The sequence below is a fragment of the Pelophylax lessonae genome (assembly GCF_965119305.1).
Source record: "Pelophylax lessonae genome assembly, chromosome: 7".
In the NCBI taxonomy this organism is placed as follows: domain Eukaryota; kingdom Metazoa; phylum Chordata; class Amphibia; order Anura; family Ranidae; genus Pelophylax; species Pelophylax lessonae.
Window position 1 is genome coordinate 122,284,837 of NC_138774.1, and position 23,456 is coordinate 122,308,292.

General features: G+C 45.3%; 1 protein-coding gene across 2 annotated transcripts in view; it reads left to right on the top strand.

Moving 5' to 3' along the window:
* The window catches only part of LOC309560003 (integrator complex subunit 6-like), a 227,018-nt gene that overhangs the window by 153,715 nt on the left and 49,847 nt on the right, over nt 1-23,456 (top strand). For both annotated transcript variants that reach the window (XM_082263487.1, XM_082263488.1), the window contains exon 8: nt 4,612-4,764. In XM_082263487.1, coding sequence (XP_082119613.1) covers nt 4,612-4,764 — 153 coding nt within the window. The remainder of the gene's footprint in view (nt 1-4,611; nt 4,765-23,456) is intronic.

A 23,456-nucleotide genomic window follows, 5' to 3' on the forward strand; every position in this document is an offset into this window, starting at 1 on the left:
CCCTTAGAAAATATTCGGGAAATTCCCCTGCTTACCTTCTTGTCCCAGAAGGTGGCCTTTTTGGTGGCTATTACTTCTGCGTGCAGGGTGTCTGAACTGGTGGCGCTGTCTTGTTGTTCACCTTATCTAGTGGTTCACAGGGATAAGGTGGTTCTTCAGCTGTGTCCGTCGTTCCTTCCAAAGGTCGTTTCCTTTTTTCATCTGAATGAAGACATTGTGTTGCTCTCCCTGTGTCCCAAGCCTAAGCATCCCAAGCATCCTAAGAAAGTTGCTTTGCATTCCCTGGATGTGGTTCAGGCAATAAGGGTGTACCTGGCAGCTACTGAGTCGTTTAGGAAGTCAGACTCACTATTTGTCCTCACGGATGGACCTCGCAAGGGGCTGGCTGCTTCTGCTGCGACCATTTCCAGATGGATAAGACAGATGATGGTTCAGGCTTATTTTTTTAAGGGTCAGGGTCCTCCTTTTCCTGTCAGGGTGCTCTATACTCAGGCTCTTAGTGCCTCTCCTGGGCCTTCTGTCATCAGGCGTCAGTGATGCAGGTTTGCAATGGGGCCGCCTGGTCGTCTGTGCACACATTCACAAAGGTTTATAAAGTGGATGTGTTGGCATCTGCGGATGCTTCTTTTGGCCGCAAAGTTTTGCAGGCTGCTATTTAGAGGACGTGTTCTCTTTTGAGGGTTTTTTTCAGGTTAGCTCCAGTTGTTCACAGTTGAGCTCCAAGTTACCTGGTTGGCTATGTTAAGCCTTGGGGAAGTTTTTTTTCTGTTCCCACCCCTCATGTTTGACACTGCTTTGGGACATCCCTACTGTCATAAAGATCAGGAGCTATGTCCGTCAATGAATGAAAGAGAAAATGGGATTCTTGACTTACCGTAAAATCCATTTCTCTGATGTTCATTGACGGACACAGCACGCGCCCCTCTTTGGAGTTGGGTTTTTTCTTCTGACACTGCTTGTTACAAAACTGAATACCTATAGCAGGAAGTGGGAGTATACCCCCAGGGACTGCCCTATAGGTGTGCTCAAGCTTTTTTCGCTGTCTAGTGTCCTACTCCTGTAGGGGGCAGTATAACCCTATGGTCATCAAGATGAAGAGTTGTGTCCATTAATGAACATCAGAGAAATGGATTTTACGGGGAGTCAAAAATCCTATTTTTATGTTTCCTATTAACCAAAGCTTTTTTGGACATACTTTTCTTCTAGATCACAAGAGTGCACTTGTGATCTCCTGTGAACCGAATCCGCTGACGGCGGATGTCACAGAGCTGATCCAGGCTCCTGAAGCATCCCAACAATGTCAGGATCCACCCAGATGCATGACAGGCAGCTGGGTTAGCCCCTCAGTGCACAACAGAAAGCCTGAGTCAGGCCCTCCTACCCTCTCCACAGCCCCGCACTCCAGTGAGTGCGGGAGGGCAGTGCAGGGAGCCGGTATCTTACAGTCATCTGTTTAGTGAAGGCAAAGAGAGGAGCGATCAGCTGTCACTTGATCACTCAGTTCTTGGGCGTAGAACTGGTGGGGGACAATGCTGCAGTAGGGAGGTGAATATGAATGTTTGTTTTTTGTTTTTTTTTACTATGCCCACATGCAAGAATCCCCCCCCCCCCCCCCCCCCTGACAAATGATTTGGTTTTGGCATGTATTCAGTCTATATGTCAGCCAGGGCTCATTCACACCAGGTGAGGGAATGCATGCAATACTGCTCGCCTTCCTACACTGCGCAAAAGCGTGCTGCCCTTTTTTATACAACACCCCCATCTAGCATGTACCTAACGTGCACTCGTTCACACCTGCCAAAATGCATGGTTTCACAGTACGATGTGTTTTGTGTGGCACAATTCTAACAATTACACCAGTACCCTTTTTAAGTAATTTTTAAATTTTTTAATTATTGAGTTTACCTAAAACGTGATGGGCCGGAACACACAAAAAAGCATGCACTCTGACACACCTCCTAGTGTGAATAAAGCTTTGGAGGTTAAAAATGAACTTTTGATTTACACTTCTCTCATATATGCGCATTTTCCCCTGTGTTTTAACCCCATTAAAACACTGAAAGTATGGGAGATAACCTACCTGTTGGTCTGCCAGAAATACTTAGCTCCTTATTTCTGTTGTAGACTGATAGCACAAAGCTTTTCTTGTGGATCTTATGCGTTATCAACCCATTCAAGTATCTTTTTCTAAACTATTCCACTTCCAACCAGATCTTTACAACATAAAGGTTAATCATTTTTTAGTCCAGGATAAGAGCTAGAAGGGCTGAAGAGGCTCTTTAAGATAACAGAGGAAAAGTGCGCACAGGGCAGCTTTGAATTTCTAACAAGATCAATAGGGTTATCTTTATGTGGTTGTTAGGCCACTGATATGAAATCATACCATCCCCTCTGTAATATAACAAGTGTGCCTGTGTTATATAAAAACTATGCGGATCTGTACCTATATCAGAGCGGCTCCCGGCACTCTGCCTGGCTGACAGCTCCAGCGGGCAGGACCGAGCACTGCCGCTGGCGTCTGCCGGGGAAGAGAGGAGAGTGCAGAGCTGTCTCGTGATCACCCGGAGCCACTCTGATATAGGTACCAATCGAAATATTTTTTATTTAACCCAGACACAGGGATACTTATTGTCATATTACAGAGGGGATGGGATGATTTTATATTAGATATGAGAGCAGCAAGAGGGTAGGGGAGCGGGCACTGACAAGAGCAGACAGGCGGGGAGAGGAGGACAGAGCAGGGCTGCAGATGACAGAGGGACGTAAACTGACCAGGGTGTCAGGGCTTAGCAGCTATGATATACTGTAGTCCATTTACAGAGGGGAGGGTATAAACTGTCAGGATTAGCCAGGTTTTTTAGGTGATACAGGGGGCCAAATGACACAGCACAAACACTGTGCTGCATAACATACTTTTATTCGTACAGGACACATGCAGATTATTCATATATCATTGGTTATAGGTGGGTACCTTCAGGTGATTGGGCACAGGCAAAGCTTTAGGCTACATTCACACATGGTGTAAATTTCCCCTCTGTTTTCACCGCAAATTTCCTAAGCAGCTGTTCAGCTGCGATTTTAGATCCGGTTTAGATGCAGCGTTTTTGAGTCGGGGGCCACTGGAATCTTTATTAGCTGATGATTTAAGAGCAAGCTAGGAAGCCGGCCGCCGCGTCCTTAAAGCAGAGCTTCAGCCCAAATACTGTAGCTGATGACTTTTAATATTAGGACACTTACCTGTTGACGGATCCTGTGATGTTGGCATCCCAGCTGGTTTTTCAATCGGCTCCCTGGTGCTGCCGCCGCCGCCATTCCTTGTAAGGAAAACCAGCAATGAAGCCTTGCGGCTTCGCAGCCAAGTCCCTACTGTGTGTGCACAAGGCGCTTTGTGAATGGCCCGGCAGGGGAAGGAGGGGAGGCGAGCTTCCGGGGGTTAGTAGGGATGGGTACCTGTCAAAAATGGGTACCCGCTTCCCCTGAAAGGTGGAAAGGGGGAAGCAAACAAGCAGAGCTTCCACTTTTGGGTGGAGCTCCGCTTTAGCAACGGATGACTCCTAAAGTGTCAGCAGGGTTCCCACTGACGGATTAATTTAAAAAAAAAAATAATAATTGCTGGCAATAATAAAAAAAAAATCATGGAAAAAAACAGTCCTTTCGGGTCTGGTATGGATTGTAAGGGGAAACCCATGGCAAAATAAAAAAAAAAAAAAGACATGCGACCCCCCCCCCCCCTAAAATCCATACCAGACCCTTAGGTAGAGTATGGATTTTGAGGGTAACTCCCACGCCAGTTTTTTTTTTTTTTTTTTTTAATGGTGTGGGGTCTCCCCCCAAAATCCATTCCAGACCCTTATCTGAGCATGCAGCCTGGCAGGCCAGGGAGGGGAGGGGGGTGAGCGAGACCCCCCGCTAACCCTGGCTGGTGGTTGTGGGGGGCTGGGGGCTTATCGGAATCTGGAAGCTCACTTTACCAAGGGGCACCCATATCCCCCCCCCCATCCAAGTGTGAATGAGTAGGGGTACATTTGTATTGATGGTTCAGTCTGGTGGTGTAATGGTGTGGGGGATATTTTCTTGGCACACTTTGAGCCCCTTAGTATTAATTGAACATTGTTTTTATGGAAGGCCTACCTTAGTAATGTTGCTGACCATGTCCATCCCTTTATGACTAAAGTGTACCCATCTTCTGATGGCTACTTCCAGCAGGATAATCTACCATGTCACAAAGCTCAGATCAACTTAAACTGGTTTCTTGAACATGACAATGAGGTCACTGTACTCCAATGGCCTCCACAGTCACCAGATCTCATCCCATAGAGCACCTTTTGGATGTGGTGGAACGGGAGATTCGCATCATGCATGTGCAGCCGACAAATTAGCAGGAATGCTATGATGGTACCATGTTAATATAGACCAAAATCCCTGAGGAATGTTTCCAACACCTTGTTGAATCTATGCCACGTAAAATTGAAGGCAGTTCTGACAAATGACATACAGTGTAAAGGACAAGCCATATGTAGGTTTATCTGTTCGATGATTACAGCTATTTCAGTTACAAATATTTTATGTTTGATAGGTCATCGGCATTGAGTGTTTGTTTTTCTCTTGCAGCCTCCTCGCTCGGCTCATCCTGTGGTGAGGTTCTCCTGTGTTGACTGTGAGCCCATGGTCATTGATAAGCTACCTTTTGATAAGTATGAGCTACAGCCATCTCCTTTAACTCAGTATATCTTGGAACGGAAGTCTCCTCACACCTGCTGGCAGGTCTGTACCATACTTCTCAGAGATGGGATAAGTGAATGTATGCTGATAGTTGACAAATTTGCCCTAGGGAATTCTGTATTTTTAAATGTGTAGTTTATCATTTAGTTACTTGGCCATCATTTTGTTTTGGATGATCACATATATTTGCACGTACTTGTAAATATTCAGAAAGTGAGAAACAACATAAGTAGAAATTTAATTTGAAAGCTGGGCAGTACTCTGGCTACTTGAAATGATGAAGGGAATATGCACTCAGATAGCAGCAATCTCAGCATATGAAATTTATACTGATGATGCCAAATCCTTAAAATATTTGAAAGCAGGAAGGATTGGGAGACAAGGATTTTTTGGCGCAACAAGATTACTAAAATTATTTTTTATTTATGAATTCATATAAAACCAGGGGAAAACACTCAATGTAAAAATATGACCTTATGGAAGGCCCAAAAATTATATACAAATTTTGTAGCAGTTTGTTTGAATGTTAATTCCATATAAAATATACAGAGAGTATTGCAAACTTATATGTAGGCAAATACTTGACATCAGAAGGATCTTGCCGAAGGATGACCAAAATCAGGGACTGCCATCCAACCAGACCAGCTGATGCTGTATTCAGAAGTTCATAGATACATATTCAACATTGCTCAACATGTTTCGCCTTTTTGAAAGCTTCATCTGGAGCATTTTAATGGGATAGTCTGTATAGTATTATAGAACAGGACATGCGCATCAGCGTCATTCGTAAATAATGAGGAGGGTATCGTGGATTTCAGGAGGATGGCTCATGTATTTGGTAGAGGGTAGAAAACCTTGGAATTGTAGCAACCAAGGATTGGCGAAAGCCTGGCTGGCGTCAATAGACCAAGCAACAGTAATTTACTGTGGCTTAAGTCCAAACTGGAGACACATCAAATAGGTACATCCATAAACTCCTGAACAGGTAACCACAAGTCCCTCCCCGGATGGCACATCCTATGCTAGCCGCTGAGGTTTTAAAAAAAAACAAAACCAAAGTATCCTGTAAGGATAAAGCAATTCCTGGTTGCCCTTTTATTTTTTATTACAAAACAGCTTTTATTGCTAATTGTAGTGTGGCTGACGGTTGGTTCTGACATTAGAATATTGAAAATAGAAGGCAGGAAGGCAGGGCTTCGCATGAGGAGGGGAGGGGCATTGTGTTGGCTTAGGACAGAAGTTGAGGTCTCTAAAGCTTGTGACTCTGCCAGTTAATAAGAAAAAAGGGTGTAGCTTATCCTTTACAGACAAGGAAGCTGCCATCTTAGTCCCTGTTTGATCTGCAGTTGCCATGTTGCTGCACATGTGATCAGGTATGAAACCAACCATTTGATGATTTAACAGCTTGACAGTTCAGTTGAGGGGAAACGCAATTAGGACAATTATAATTCAAGGCATGCTGTGAATTACAACAGTCACATTTTCTTGTATTTCTGAACTGTCAAATCATCAAATGGTTGATTTCATACCTGATCACATGTGCAGCAACCAGGGCAACTGCAGATCAAACAGAGGCTAAGATGGCAGCTTCCTTGTCTGTAAAGTAGAAGAGGGATTAGTTCCATTTTAAATCAATATATTAAGTTGTTCTTTAATCAGACACTAGTTCTCTAAGGTTGCCAGCAAAACCTACAATGGGGTTGTGCTGTATGAACAAAAAAAGATAAAGCATAGTCTACAGACCGGGCCTGGAAGAGGCTTCACAGAGTAATACAACATTGAAAATGTCTTGTTATATCAAGTGAAAGAAAAAAAAAAAAAACTGATCTGGTCAGAAATGTAGTGTTCTCTTCAAGTAATCCTATCTCTTGTCTTGGACTACACAATGATTCGACTTTGTGTTGTAGAAAACTGAGAGGGAATGTTTAACAAAAAAACAGTTGGAAGGCTCAGGGGCAAGGGTCCACTACAAGGGTTAAATGTTTAAGTCTAGAAGGATAATGAAGAGGCTTTATTACTTACCCTAATCTCTGCACCATGATCCAGCCTGTGGGCAGTCCCTCTGTGTCATTGCGTGCAATACAAGGCTGTTAGAACTATATTATGCGTGAAGGAGACTGGAGTGTATCCATTGCTGGAGCTCTTTAGAGAGGAGGCAGCGCTGGGTTAACCACATGGATCAAGGGAGCCTGCCAGAGTGGGGAAAAAAGGTAAGTATTTCTCCTTATTCCTTCACCCCTAGACTTTATGGTTCAGTTTAAAAGGTTTGCATGGCTTAGAATAGTTATACTTGTGTTGAAAAAACTCTGATCATTGGGATCTGTGCCATGTCCTGCTCCACAGGTGATGGGTGCCAGTGGTGGAGATGGGTACAGTCAGGTAATTTGAATATTGGCGGCACTCCTAGTCTCACAAACTGGAACACAATCATTAATTGGTTGTATTTGGAGATCTTAAAAGCTCTGCTGGTTGAAACTGTATGATTTTTAGTCTAGCATTTTGACTGTATTCCCAGAACAGTTGGAATTCTTTGAGATGAGGATAAACTGCTTTAAATAGAAGCTGCTGTTTCTTTTGAAATAAGGTTTGTTAGGAAATATCACTTTCTTGTATGAGAAGCTTTATATGACAGCAGCTTGGCTTCCACAGGATAAATGTTACCATATTACAGCTGAAATCTAGTTGTAAATGTCAACAGACCAATATAGGAACCAGATGTGTTCAGAGCAGGCTACTAATTACATGTAAACAGAGTAGCTTGCTTCTGAAACTAAAATTAATAGCCAGTTCACCCAGGTTTGCCTTTTAAGGAATCTCTACAACCGGAGATGAATTAATCAACCTTCAATTCAGTAATTTTGTGCATCCCAGGCTTCTCTATATATTTTTAGTCCTGACCCCTTTTTCTTAAATATGTGGATAGATGTTTGTGCTTCTCATTGGACATAAAGTCTTGATTAACTTAGTGGTAGGTTATGTTTGGTTTATATTGCATTTTATTGGTATGCATTGGCATGGCTTGCCTTCCCAGAGCCCAATCTTGATCCCTCTCCTTCTCTCTCTCTGAACTGAGTGAGAGCAGCAGGCTCCTGGCCAGTTCAGCCAATATGTGTACAGCAATCTAATGACTGGCTTCTGTGAAACGATCATGCTGGAAAACTAGCCAATGGCTGGGAAGACTAATCGTATTGTGGCAGAATAGTTTCACTGTCCAAATACTATGTCTCCACAGGAGAGATAACTTCATCAACATCCCTGTGTGAGGGTGCCTAGGCACTTATGTATGTATAGCCGAATAGCTGTATATTTGCAAAGTGTGCTCTATGACTAGATGACTAGTTTTTTTTTTTTTTGGGCACAGCTTCTAGAGAACAGTTCCTCCCTAACCTCTTACCGACTCGCTCACAGTAGATGGTATGGCGAGTAGACAGCACAGTCAGGCCCCGTGGCACATCTGATTTTGGCTCAAACATGCTGATTGGCTGTGGCAGGTTCTGTGTTGACAAACACACAGACTTCTGTGCATAGACAGGGATCTGTCTGTATTCTCCCTGAAATCAAGTCTAATTTCAAAGAGAAAAGAAGACAGATCTGTTGGTAAAAGCAGCACACATTACACTTATTGAGAACACAGTTAACCCCTTAATTTGCCCCTTCCCAGCCAGTGCTCTTAGTACATTGTACAGTATTACCACTGAATTAGTGTCATTAGCGATATCCATGTCAGTCAGCATCCCTCCCAGTCAGTGTCAGTTAGATTCCCTGCCGCTATAAGTCACTGATAACTATTACCAGTATAGGGTCTGTACAGATCAGTATCTTGGTCACTATCAGAACTATACTAGTGTCCCCAAAAATGCAGTTTGATTTTTACCAAAGACATTTAGCAGAATATATTTTGGCCTAAATGTACGAATAAACTTGATTTAATTGGATATGTTTTATAACAAAGTAGAAAATATGTTTTTTCTTTTTCAGAATTTTCTGTATTTCATTTATATAACAACATTTAAAAAAAAAAAAACAGTTGTAATCAAATATCATCAAAAGAAAGCTTTATTTGTGTGGAAAAAAAGATTTAAATTTCATTTTCGTACATTGTTGCATGAGAGCGCAATTGCCAGTTAAAGTGGCACAGTGCTCAATAGCAAAAAATGCCCTGGTCATGAAGGGGATAAAATATTCTGGACGTCAAGTGGTTAATCCCAGTTGCTATTCTGAGTTCTCATTCTATGGATAACCTGCAAATGCGCTAGATCCTATATGGAGCTTTCAGCATAAATGCATCATGTCGACATCATTGACTTTATTCACAGAAGAATGACAGCGCTCCTTTTATATGCATACGGACCCTTAAAGCCAAATATTCATTCTCTCACTCCTAGTGTTGGGCTCCAAATAATGTCTGTCTGAATTCACCTTCCTGAGTAAATCCAGCTTAAAGTAATACTAAAGTCTTCTCTTTTTTTTTTTTTAATAGCAAACATGTTAGCCCCTTTCACACGATTGGACCGATCAAGTCTGCCTGTCCGTTTTTCAGGCAGACCCAATCAGGCTACCTATCATCCTCTATGGGGAGGCGGTTGTCAGCGGAAATGTGTCCGCTGACACCAGTCTGGCATCCGATCCGACAAGATCCACTGAAAACAGACGGATGGCGATACGTTCGCCATCCGTCCAGCGGGTGGGATTAGATGAAAATGGACAGACTGTCCGTTTTCATCCGATCCACCCATAGAGGAGAACGGGACTCTGACAGGCCTGTCTCTGCACAGCGAGCGGAGACGTACCTGTCTTCCGGCTGCTCAGGGGGGATCAACGGAGCGATCCCAGCTGAGCTAGCGGAGTCCGTCGAAGCCTATCCGCCCGTGTGAAAGGGGCCTAATACCTGCTCTGTGCAGTGGTTTTGCACAGAGCAGCCCAGATCCTCCTCTTCTTGGGTCCCCTGCCGGCGCTCCTGGCTCTCCCTCCTGTCGAGTCCCCCACAGCAAGCAGCTTGCTATGGGGGCACCTGAGCTAAGCTGCTGCTCTGTTTGTCCATTCAGACACAGAGTCACGGCTTGGCCTCACACCTCCCCGCCCTCTCATTGGCTCACTGACTTTGACATCAGCGGGAGCCAATGGCGATGTGTGTCTTAGCCAATCAGGAGGGAGACAGCCGAGTCTCTAGTGCAACATTGTTGGCTCGAGATGGGGCTCAGGTAAGTATTATGGGGCTGAGGGAGGATCTGCACACAGAAGGTTTTTTTATCTTAATGCATAGAATTCATTAAGATACAAAACCTTTTTGCCTTTAGAACAATTTTAATACTTGTACCTTATTCTTTAACAAGTCGTGTTCTCTTCCCTATTGAAATTCAAACGCTCTTCCTGAAATAGGGCCCAGCACGTACCAGTTCCATTGCATAAATCGCAAAATTTACATCTGCTACAGTCCTGGCTTGCATGCACACCAAGCCCCTATCCAGCCCCAGTCTTGGTTCCACAATAATGTTAGTCAGGCCTTGCTGGCAAACCTCCTCAAGTGTCTCTTCAGCATCTATGTGTACACCAGGCTATCCAGCAACTGCAGACATCCCACTGTCTTCCACCTTCACTTAGAGGCTATTGCCACCCTTGTTGCATAGGACTGGGGCTTTACAGGTTGGTATGTAAATTAAAGGGGCACTGTGATTCGTGTGTGTGTGTGTATAAAGTCTATGGAAAACCCAATAGGTGGTGCAGGACCCAGAAATGCTGCATTATCTGCCCTTCAGTACATTTACCATACAAATGTGGAGACACTTGTGTGCTGACAATCTGAGCTCAACTTAATATCAGATCTCAACCTGTGATGACTAGACCAAAGATGGAGAAAGATTACCTTCTTAGAAATATAGTCTCAATAGCAGATTAAAAAATATATCCTACTCCAACCATAACAGATTGCATATTTCTGCAATCCTCTTGTGAATCTCTGCTGATTCAAGTATTGCCAGCATCGGGATTTTGTGCTTGAATTATGCACATTTTGTGCTATTTTTGGATGTTATTTTTTTTTTTAAGGCTTGCTCATTGCATTTCTGTCCTGTGCATGAGTGCATTTTATAAAAGTGAAGGAAATTAAAGTTTGTGCTGTCAGTGATGATCAAGTTAATTTCATCTGTATGATGAATAAATAAAATATGCATAAAGTATATAGACAACTAAACTAGAAGAGAAATGTCCGTGAAGGCAAATAGTCGAAAGCATTGATCCACACGAGGAAAAAACCACCGGTGAAAAGGGAGATGAGTAGCGTAGATAGAGGGTGACCAAGATGTTCCTACTTCACACCCACAGTGAGTACCAAAATCTGCTTACCAGAATTCAATGACCACTAAGTTATAGGTGGTCTAAGAACTCGGTCCACTCTCAAAAGACAAAAATCAAAATGCGCTACCATAGTGCAGTATCCAATTAACACTTTACTGATAAAATAAATTGTTGCACTTACAAGATCCAGTATTGATATCATAAAAGCATAAAGCGAACATCGGACATGTGTTGTATTCCTGCGGGCTTCCCGCCGGGCTCTCGGCTCAACAAAAAACCGACCAATCGGATAGGAGTTATGTGATGATTTCACCGTCATAGGCCCCACCCTGCACATTTTGTCACAAAGAACGTCGCCTGGCCATAGGTCTTGACCACATATATCGATCATTTAGAGGGCCGCGGTGCCATCTTAACTGCTGCCTGCTATCCGCCCGTACTATAAAGCATTAAGGGAAAGAAACGCCAGGCCACATAGAAACGAAAATAAGAGGTGCTGCCATCCAATGGATTAGCATAAATAAAACATACAATGTAAAATTTGTAAATATTATTTAAAAAAAAGCACAGAGGAACCAACGAACACAGGAACACCGCAAAACTAAACCACGATCTCTCAAAGCAGTACAGAACATAAAAATATATATTATAAAATCAAGCATTATTAATAAAACAATGTCCCAATTGACATTCAAGCCGAAAGGGACATAAGATTTCATATCAAAAATCCAACCAGTTTCTAACTGGGATATAGATCTGATCACGTTAGTACCTCTCCAATGAGGCACAACCTTATCCAGGGCAAAAAAATAGCTGCCCAATAAATTCCTATCATGATGTATTGCATAAGGTGTGAACAGGTTATGTCCCTTGAAACCACGTTTAATATTACCAACATGTTCAGAAAGACGTACATGTAATTCTCACTTGGTATGACCAATATATTGTTTGGTACATGGGCACTGAATCACTTAAATGACAAATTTTGAAGTACATGTAATAAACATATTAATGTCATAAATTTTGTGTGTTTGTGTTGACTAAAAAGATGTACATCTCCTCCCTGTGGGGTAATTGATTTGACAAATACACTTCCTACGTGGAAAAAATCCGGTCATCGATTTGAAAAAAAAAAGAGATGGTTTTGGGAGGGTCAATGACATTGGGTGCGACCCTATATCGCAAAGCTGGAACACCTTTATATATTATGACAGGATGATCTGGGAGGACAGGACCCAGTACCCTGTCATTTTTTAGGATACCCCAATGTGTTTTGAGTATTTTTCTAATGGAAAAATGTTGATTAGCATAACTGGTAGTCAAAGAAAATCCAAATTTCTTATCAACCGGCTTTACACTGATCTCTGTCTTTCTACTCCGCATAGTCCCTCTATCCACATTAGCCAACTGTGTGATAGTGTTATCAGTGTCCTCTCCAGAGTTACAAAATCACGGCGTCATGGGTGCTTAATTAGCTCTGAGTATAGCCAATCTATTCATGGCCTTGGGAGGAGGAAGTGATTTGGGACAACCCCCCCAGAGCAATTACGGCTCTGGAAAAGGTATATTAATGACGTCCTCTTTTCATTGAGAACTTGAATCAAGATAAGTGCATTTCCTTACAGCACAGGTTAGTGACTTTGAGATACATTTACTGAACTGAATATTCAGGTTCAGGATGGACAACCCATTATTACCACATACTTTAAGGAAACAGACCGTAATACCTATATCCCTCTGTCAAGTTGTCATTGTAGATCCTGGTTGAATGCAATTCTCAAAAGTCAATTCCAACGTGTTAGGCACAACTGCACGAATATCACAGATTTTTTATCAACAAGCCAATATTCTAAAAACCAGATTTTTAGAGAGGGGTTATTCTGGAGAGGGCATTGATAACACGATCACACAGGTGGCTAATATAGATAGGGGCACTAAGCTGAGTGGGAAGGCAGAGACCAGTGTGAAGCCAGTTGATAAAAAATGTGGATTCTCTGTGATTATCAGTTATTCTAGTCAACATTTTTTCAATTCGAAAAATATTAAAAAAAAAAACATTGGGGTATCCTAAAAAAACGACAGGGTGTACTCGGTTCTGCCCTCCCGGATCATCCGGTCATAATATATAAAGGTGTTCCAGCTTTGCGACATAGGGTCGCACCCAATGTCATTGACCATCCCAAAACAATTTCTTTTTTTTCAGGGGATGACAGGCTTTTTTCCATGTAGGAAGTGCAGCATTTGTCAAATCAATTCTCTCACGGAGAGGAGATGTACGTATGTTTCAGTCAACAAAAACGCAAAAAAAATTATGACAATATGTTTATTACATTCACTTCAATATTTGTCAGTTACATGATCTAGTGCTCATGTTCCAAACAATACATTGGTCGTACCAAGTGAGAATTATATGAATGTCTTTCTGAACATGTTGGTAATATTAAATGTGGTTTCAAGGAACATAAACTAGAGTTGAGCGGATACCTGGATGTTCGGGCTCGACGGTTCGGCCGAACTTCGCAAAAAAGTTTGAGTTCGGGACCGAACTTAACCCGAACTTGAACCCCATTAAAGTCGACGTGGACCCGAACTTTTGAGCACTAAAATGCCTCTAAAAAAGTAATGGAAAGGGCTAGAGGGCTGCAAATGGCAGTAAAATTTTGTTAAGAGCTTGGCAAGTGCTCTGCAAACAAATGTTGATAGGGAAATATCTTAAAATAACATAAAAAATACATAAAAATAAAAAATAATAATCTTGATATAGGAGGACGAGGTCCATATGGAGTAGGAGATTGAGGTGGAAGCGGCGGTGGAGGGGGACGAGTTAGCCAACACTGGTTTTTGTTTTTAATTTTATTTTTTTTTTTAAATGAAAGGAAAAGGGACATCATTTTGTGCCCCCTTTTCCTCATGGTATGGGGACAGGGATTATAACTTGGTGTAGGCTAGTTATTAGCAGTCACAGGGTGAGGTAAAATTGTTGCTGGGGAAAGTTTAGTTGACCTTTTAAGACCTGGGGTTATTCAGCCTCTGTTCCCGCTCAAATTTGTCCCTGTGTCTGGGGAGATTGGGCCGGTTCCCCCTCTTCCCGCTCAAATTCCCTTGTATCTGGGGAGATTAGTTGAGTTTTCCCCTCTTCCCGCTCAAAAATCCCTCCTAAACCCCTGGTGAGCCACCTCACTGGAACGGAGCTGTGGTGTTCCCCTCCCTCCCTCCCTTGTTTTGTTCTGTGTATTAATGTTGTTCTGGATAATATTATTAAGTTGAATTTGTTTATTCTTACAACCTGGGTCATAGTGACCGGGTTGTTTTCAGTGTTTTATAATGTTGAAAATCTTTTATCACGTTTGTTTAAATAAACAAATAATAAACGGCCGTGGCCTTAAAAATTTTCCAACCAGATGTTGTACGGTGTCTTATTATTGTAAATTTATTATCTGTTATTAATAATCTAGGGAGTCCTGTCTACTATCCCATTAGGGTACACCCCAAAAGAGTGAGAAAGATCAAAAATACAACAATGGCTGGGTAAGGCCGGTATACATGTCTATTCTGCACAAGGTACGGACAAGTCCGGTGGGATCCATGCCTGGTTAATTTTAATGAACGTGAGCTTGTCCACATTGGCTCTGGACAGGCGGCTGCGCTTGTCTGTGATAACGCCTCCTGCCGTGCTAAATACACGTTCATATAATACACTGGCTGCAGGGCAGGCCAGCACCTCCAAGGCATAAAGGGCAAGCTCAGGCCATGTGCCCAATTTGCAGACCCAGAAGTTGAAGGGGGCAGACCAGTCATTCAGTACGTCTAGGCGTGTGCACACACACTGCTCCACCATGTTGGTGAAATGCTGCCTCCTGCTAAGACGTTCCATATCAGCTGGTGGTGCTGTTTGTTGTGCGTTGACAAAGCTTTTCCACATTTCAGCCATTCTAAACCTGCCTTCTAAGGTGCTGGTGGTGCCCCGGCTGCGATGGCTACCTCTTCCTCCTCCTCTGCCTTCGCCTTGTGCTTCCTCTGTGCCCCCGCTGTCAGGTGGGAATGCCACCAGCAGCGCGTCTACCAGCGTGCGCTTGTACTCACGCATCTTATGATCACGCTCCAGTGAGGGAATTAAGGACGGCACGTTGTCCCTGTAACGGGGATCCAGCAGCGTGGCCACCCAGTAATCCGCACAAGTTATAATGTGGGAGACATCGGCGGTCCTTGCGAAGGCACTGCAGCATGTAATCGCACATGTGTGCCAGGCTGCCCAGGGGCAACGAAAAACTGTCCTCTGTGGTAGATATGTCCTCTGTATCCCCCCAGCCACGCACCAGTGATGGCCATGAGATGGTCTGGGTGCCACCCTGCTGTGAAAATGGTTCCTCCTCCTCCATCTCCTTCTCATTCTCCACCTCGTCATCCTCCATAACTGTGCCCTTGCTGGACAATTGTGTACCTGGCGTTTGTGGGTGCAGGAACCTACCCTCGGAGCCACTTGTGAATGATTGCCCTGAAAGCCTTAAAAATGATCCCTCTTCCTCCTCCTCCTGTGCCACATCCTCTTCCATCATCGCCCGAATCGTTTTTTCAAGGAGGCATAGAAGTGGGATAGTAACGATGAGAACGGCGTCATCGGCACTGGCCATGTTGGTGGAGTACTTGAAACAGCGCAACAAGGCACACAGGTCTCGCATAGAGGCCCAGTTATTGGTGGTGAAGTGGTGCTGTTCCGCACAGCGAGTCACGCGTGCGTGCTGCAGCTGAAACTCCACTATCACCTGCTGCTGCTCGCACAGTCTGGCCAGCATGTGCAAGGTGGAGTTCCACCTTGTGGGCACGTCACATATGAGGCGGGGAGCAGGAAGGCCGAAGTTACGCTGCAGCGCTTACAGGCGAGCAGCAGCAGAGTGAGAACGCCGAAAGTGTGCACAGACGGCCCGCACTTTCTGCAGCAGCTCTGACATATGGGGGTAATTTTTAAGGAACCTCTGCACCACCAAATTCAGCACATGCGCCAGGCAAGGGATGTGCGTCAAACCGGCTAGGCCCAGAGCTGCTAAGAGATTTCGCCCATTATCGGTCTTTAGGCTCACTGGCACCAACCACTCATCGGTCTGTTTTTCCATGGCCCTCCACAAGTCCTGCGCGGTGTGGGGTTTTTCCCCTAAACAGGCAAGTTTTAAAACTGCCTGCTGTCGTTTACCATTGGCTGTGCTGAAGTTGGTGGTGAAGGTGTTATGCTGACCGCATGAGGAGGTGGTAGAGGATGAGGAAGCGGAGTAGGATGAGTTAGCAACAGGAAGAAAACTGAAGCGCCCTGCAATCCTCGGTGGTGGAAGGACATGCGCTAAACTGCTATCTGCCTCAGGCCCTGCCGCCACTGCATTTACCCAGTGTGCTGTTAGGGAGATATAACCTCCCTGACCGTGCTTACTGGTCCATGTATCCGTAGTTAGGTGCACCTTGCCAGAGGTGGTGTTGTGCAGTGCACACCTGTTTTGTCCCCCACTTGGTTGTGCAGGGAAGGGATGGCTCGCCTGGAAAAGTAGTGGCGGCTGGGCACGACGTACAGTGGGACAGCCACCGCCATAAGGCTTATGGCCACTCCAAAGATATGCTGGTAGGTTAAGTCCTGTAAAAAAAAAAAATTGGCCCTACTGTGTATGCATGTGAGTTAGGGACCTTAGATTGTAAGCTTCTTGAGGGCAGGGACTGATGTGAATGTACAATGTATATGTAAAGCGCTGCGCAAATTGACAGCGCTATATAAGTACCTGAAATAAATAAATTAAATTAAATTTTAAAACTCTGTATCTCCACCAGGTGGAATGACAGCATTTCAAAGGCCAGGAATTTTGAAATGGTGGTATTAAGGGCCAGGGATCGCGGGTGGGTAGGGGAGTACTTCCTCTTCCGCTCCAGTGTTTGGGAGATAGAGAGCTGAACGCTTCCATTGGACATTGTGGAGATGGTGACCCAGGTGGTGGTGTTGCTGGCAGATCTTCTGTTTGGGGGGTGGCAGGTGCCACTGTCACTACAGAGGTGGATGAAGAAGGCGAGACTGCAGCAGAAGAGGAAGCAGGAGGAGCTAGAGACCTTTCTTGGTTTTTGAGGTGTCTACTCCACTGCAGCTCGTGCTTTGCAGGTTGTGTTCAGGTTGAGAACGTTTATGCCTCGCTTCAGGCTCTGATTGCACAGCGTGCAAACCACTCATGTCTTGTCATCAGCACATTGTCTGAAGAACTGCCACGTTGGGGAACTCCTTGGCGCTGGCTTTGGTGTGCTCGGTCCCTTGCTGCGTTCGGCAGTAGCAGGCATACTGTCTAGGGGACAGCCGCTCTGCTTTTGCACCCTGCTCCCTCTTCTGCTGTGCTGGTGGCTCTGTGCGACCACCGCCTCTTCCTCCAAACCACACAGGTCACCTGCATGACATTGATTCCATGTGGGGTCGAGGACCTCATCGTCCTCCACATCATCTTCCACCCAGTCGTCACCCCTGCGCTACTTGTCGGTCTGCACAATTCCGAAAGCCGCAGCAGTTGGCACCTGTGTTTCCTCATCATCCATGCTGCGATGGTCCTCCCATGTACTCATCTTGAAACACAAGTGGTTGGGCATCGGTGCACTCAATCTCTTCCACTTCTGGGGCAGGGCTAGGTGGATGGCCCTGGGAAACCCTGCTAACAGAGTCATCAAAAAGCAGAAGAGACTGCTGCTCAGACTGCTTGGCTGATTTGCAAGGGGGTGAGGTGAAAGACTGATGGACATTGGCTGCAGGTGCCAACTCTGATCTTTCAGCAGGAGACTGGGTGGGAGACAATGTGACGGAACTGGAGGCATTGTCAGCAACCCAATCTACTATCGCCTGTACTTGTTCTGGCCTCAACATTCGTAGAGCCGTATTAGGCCCGACCAAATACTGCTGCAGGTTCTGTCACCTACTCGCACCTGAGGAAGGTGTTTCACTTGTGCATGTAGCTGGCACAGATCGACCACGTCCTCTCCTTGCAACAGGAGCTCCACCAGCAGCACCACAACCGGGGCCAGGTGCCTTTTTTTACATTCTCCTCTTATTTCTCAAATTTAGGATCTTGCCCTAAATGGGTGTTTTTTGAATAGCAGAATAGAACAACAGTATCTAAAGGGTGTATCTCACAATGACAGATGCAGAAAGGGCTATAAAATTGTGGATTTTAGCCCAAAAAGGGTGTTTTTAAAGACCCAGAAATTTATAGCTATATAGCTCACAATGCACACTGAATAATGCGGCAGAGGCCCCAGATGGAGGGTATTGCCAAAAAAAGGTGTAAAAAATTTCACAAAAGCACATATGCGGTGCTGGTGCACTGAGCTTGCATAAGTGCACCAGCCGCCCACCTAACTAACAGACAGATAAAAGTAATTTTTCTCTGTCACTGGGCTCAGGGCAGGGTAAAAAGATTGTGCACTGCACCCACACAACAAAATCTATGTAGATCGCACGCTGACTGAGTTCTGATTAAAGAACTTTACAGTTCGTGTTCGCTCAACCCTAAACATAACCTGTCCAAAACATTATGCAAAACATCATGATAGAGAAAATAGATGCCCAATAAATTATCGTCCGTCAACAGACGCATCCTCATATCCATGAGCTGAGTGGGGTTTATGCTCCTCCCATCAGGAGTAGTCTAGGCAGTACAACTTGAATACACACGCCCAGGGGGCTGTCTCTCTTGGCATAAACCCCCACTGCACAATCCAGCACATCAGTTTGTTTCTGCCTAGAGAAGAAGTATGACCTAGGTTTCCTGCTGGGACTCCGGTCTCAGTTTTTTTATTCTTTTCAGAATATTTTCTTTATGATTATGGTTATGATGCTCCAGGAAGTGCAGCGCCAAAATTTTCTCATCGTTCTTTCTTATATTTGCCACGTGCACGTTTATCATTATTCTCTATTGGCGTTTTGTTTTGCAGATGTATGTCTTTCCACATGGACAGATTAGTTGATAAATAACTCTAGTGGTAGCACAGTTGATGAATCCATCAATGTGGAATGACTTAGTACCGTCGCAGTTAGTGAAAGAGTCGGATTTCCAGACAAATTTACATATGGAACAATGTCCACAGACAATCATGCCCTTTAGAGGAGGCAGAGATGTTAACCAATTGCTCCGATCGTAAGTCTTTTGAAATTCGGAGTGGACTAAAATGTCCTTCGAATTTGTGGCCCTTCTGGCTGTAATAAGGGGCCGGGGGCCTACGATTTTCTTAATCACTGGTGACACTGTGAGCTCTCTCCAGTGCCTCTCAATGATATTTTTAACTTGTTTCCACTGTGCTTTGTTATTATACGTGGGTGCTTTATTTCTTTTTTATCGACTGGGATTTTATTTTATTCTCATTATTGTTTTTAATATGGGAGTCTTTGTTTTTTCGTATGAAATCAATGATACTTTCACAATTTAAATAAAGGTTTTTTTTCACCAATATACCCAGGTGTCCTTAGTTGACTCTTGTGAGGAGTGCTTTCTCTCCTCCCCCTTTTTTTTGTTTTTCACAGGGAGGAATCCCTTTCCCGCCATCTTCATTTGCTGGTGGGTTCCATTTTGAAACAGGTTTTTGTGTCTGTGTTGGTTTCACAGACGGTGAGGGAATGGATTAGGGGGTTGCGGGAGACTTTGGACCCCGAGACTGTTCTTCCGGAACAGCTGGAACTGTTGGACCAGGTGATCCAGGCTCTGGTGTTCCTGTGTGATGCGTCTATGGATGCTGCTCCCCTGGTGGCCAGGGTCTCGGCCGTGGGCATTGTTTTAGGACGCATGGTTTGGTTGAAGAACTGGTCGGCTGATCAAGCTTCTAAAAAGGCCTTAGCTGACCTGCCCTTTCTGGGAGATAGGTTATTTGGTGACTCACTGGATGAGTTGATCAAGGGACTGACTGGCGGGAAGAGTACTCTTCTTCCTCAATCTTCCAAGGGTAAGACATGCTGTCCTAAGCGGGGTCCTTCCTTTTCTGCTCACAAAATTTTTTTCGTGCCTCCAAGGCGCAAGAAAAAGGCAAGCTGTTCAGAACTTCTGGAGGTGCTAAAAAGCCTGGGGCAAGACCAGGGCCGGTCAGTCTGGTGCGGCAGACACATCCTCTTCAGCATGAAGGTGCGTCCTCACCCGGCTCAGGGGTGGGGGGAACGTATGCGCTTCTTTCAGGAACCCTGGACTTCCTTCCTTCAGGACAATTGGGTTTGCAAACTGGTTTGTTTCGGGTACAAGATCGAATTCCGGTCCTGGCCCGGGGACAGGTTCTTTCAGTCAAATCTTCGCCTGTCTCCAGAGAGTTTGAAGAATCTGCGGGAGGCTGTGCGAGATCTACTGGCTCAAGGGGTGATTGAGCAAGTTCCCCAACAGGAACGCTCTTGAGGTTTCTATTCAAACCTGTTCACTGTGCCCAGAAAGGAGGAATTCTGGACCTCAAGGCTCTCAACCGCTTTGTGCGGGTGCAAAAGTTTCGAATGGAGTCCATTCGGTCGGTGGTGGCATCTTTGAATAGGGGATTTTATGGCTTCCATCGATCTCAAAGATGCGTATCTCCATGTCCCCATATTCGAGGGACACCAGCGATTTCTCCACTTTGCGGTGGCAGAGGAGCACATTCAATTTTTGGTGTTACCCTTTGGTCTCGCCTCAGCTCCCAGAGTTTTTACCAAGGTTCTAGCACCTGTGCTGACCTTGTTGCGTCAACGAGCTATCTCCATTGCGGGGTATCTGGACGATCTGCTGGACAATGTCTCCATCACCATTCGGACCCTTCGGGAATTCGGGTGGACGGTCAATGTTGCCAAAGCTGATCCTCGACTGTGCTCTGGCAAGGGTCTTTCTTCCCTTGGACAAGCTTCAGAAGTTGCAAGGGGCGGTCAGGTTGCTGATGAAGGCCAATAAGTCCTCCTTGCAGGCTTGCATGAGGGCCCTGGGTCTGGTGGTCTCGACCTTCGAAGCCGTCCCATTTGCTCAGTCTCACACGAGACAGCTGCAGAAAGATTGTCAAAATGGAACCGAGATCCTCGGTCATTAGACCAGAAGAATCGGTTAAGCCATCTCACGAAGTCGGCTCTCTCTTGGTGGCTCCAATCGCCTGTCCTATACCAGGGCAAGTCCTTCCTGCAGGTGTTTTGGACGGTGATCACCACAGGCGCCAGCCTGTCAGGCTGGGGTGGAGTGCTGGGGAAGCTCTGTGCCCAGGGAACTTGGACGACAGAGTCTTCCTTGCCGATCAATATCCTGGAGCTGAGAGCGAATAAGCTCTGCCTGCTTCACTGGACGAGTCGGCTACGTGGCTCTCTGGTTCAGGTCCAGTCGGACAATACCACAGCTGTGGCTTACATCAATCAAGGGGGCACCAGGAGTGCCCTGGCGGCCAAGGAGGTGGCCAAGATTCTGGCATGAGTGGAACACAATGTCCGGCTCTTTCCGCGGTCCACATCCCGGGTGTGGAGAATTGGCATGCGGATTACCTGAGTCGTCAGGTGTTGGATCAGGAGGAGTGGTCCCTGCATCCGGAGGTGTTTCATCTCCTGTGTACCCGGTGGGGTACTCTGGAGGTGGATATGTTCGCGTCTCGCCTTAACGGGAAAGTTCAGAAGTTTGTGGCCAGGTCTCGGGATCCTCTAGCCGACCCCACAGACGCTCCGGTGGCTCCCTGGGGTCGGTATTGCCTGTTATATGCCTTCCCTCTACTCGTTCTCTTGCCGAGGTTTTTTCGCCGGGTCGCCATGGAAGGCGTTCCTCTGATTCTGGTGTGCCAGACTGGCCTCGGCGGTCTTGGCACGCAGAACTGGTAAAAATGGTCGTGGATCCTCCATGGCGTCTTCCTCTGCGGGAAAACTCAAGGACCGATCTTCCATCCTACTTTACGGTCGATGGCTTTAACGGCTTGGCTGTTGAAAGAAAGGTGTTGAGGAATAGAGGTCTCTCTGATTTGGTGATTCCTACCCTTTTGAAGGCCAGGAAATCGACCTCTAGGAAGATCTATCATCGTATGTGGAAATCGTACATTTCGTGGTGTGAATCGCAGCTGCACCCTCGCTCTTTTTTGATAGCTGGGGTTCTGGCCTTTTTGCAAAAAGGGGTTGAGCAGCGCTTGGCATTGGGGACTATCAAGGGCCAGGTGTCGGCCTTGGCTATTTACTTCCAATGTCCATTGGCTACTCATAGTTTGATTCGCACCTTCATTCAGGGGGTGCGTCATCTGGCCCCTCCGAGGAGATCCCCGTTGCCTCCGTGGGAATCTTAATCTGGTTTTGTCTGTTCTTCAAAAGCCTCCTTTTGAGAATATTAGGGAGATTTCTCTGCTTTCTTTGTCGCACAAGGTTGCCTTCCTAGTGGCTATCACTTCTGCCCGCGGAGTCTGAGTTGGCGACGTTGTCCTGTCGTTCACCTTATTTGGTGGTCCACCGGGATAAAGTGGTCCTCCGACCTAATCAGTCTTTTCTTCCTAAGGTGGTGTCGGATTTTCACCTGAATGAAGACGTTGTGTTGCCTTCCTTATGTCCTAAGCCTAAACGTCAGAAGTTGCCCTGCACTCTCTGGATCTCTCGGGCGATAAGAGTTTATCTGACGGTTAGTAAGTCCTTCAGGAAGTCGGACTCTGTCCTTCCGGATCGTCCTTGCAAAGGTTTGGCTGTGTCCGCTGCGACCATTTCGAGATGGATCAGGCAGACGGTGGTTCAGGCTTATTCAATCAAGGGTCCGGTTCCTCCTTTCCCTGTAAAGGCGCATTCTACTAGAGCGCTGAGTGCCTCTTGGGCTTTTCGCCATCAGGCCTCTTGTACAGGTTTGTAAGGCAGCGACTTGGTCTTTTGTGCACACCTTTACCAAATTTTACAAGATGGATTTGTTGGCATCTTCAGATGCCTCTTTTGGCCGCAATGTTTTGCAAGCTGCTGTTTCCTAAGAGAATGTTTTGTACTACTTCGGGGTCTTTTTTTCTGGGTGAGCTCCTGCTGTTTGGTTGAGCTCCATGTTGCCCGATTGGCTAAGTTTAGCCTTTTGGAGTTGACGTTACTATCTGGTTGCGTTTTTCCCACCCCTCATACCTACACTGCTTTGGGACATCCCACTCAGCTCATGGAGATGTGGCTGCGTCGGTCGACGGACGATAGGGAAAATAAGATTTTTTGTAAGATCTTACCGTAAAATCTTTTTCTCTGATGTCCGATTTTATGGTAAGATCTTACAAAAATCATATTTTTTTTACCCTGGATAAAGTTGTGCCCCATTGGAGAGGTCTATATCCAAGTTAGAAACTCGTTGGATATTTTATATGAAATCATATGTCCTTTTCGGCTTGACTGTTGATTGGGACAATAATTGTTTTAATAATGCCTGATTTTATATTTTTTTTATCTTCAATACTGCTTTGAGAGATCATGGTTTAGTTTTGCGGTATTCCTGTGTTCTTTGGTTCCTCTCTGTGCTTTTTTT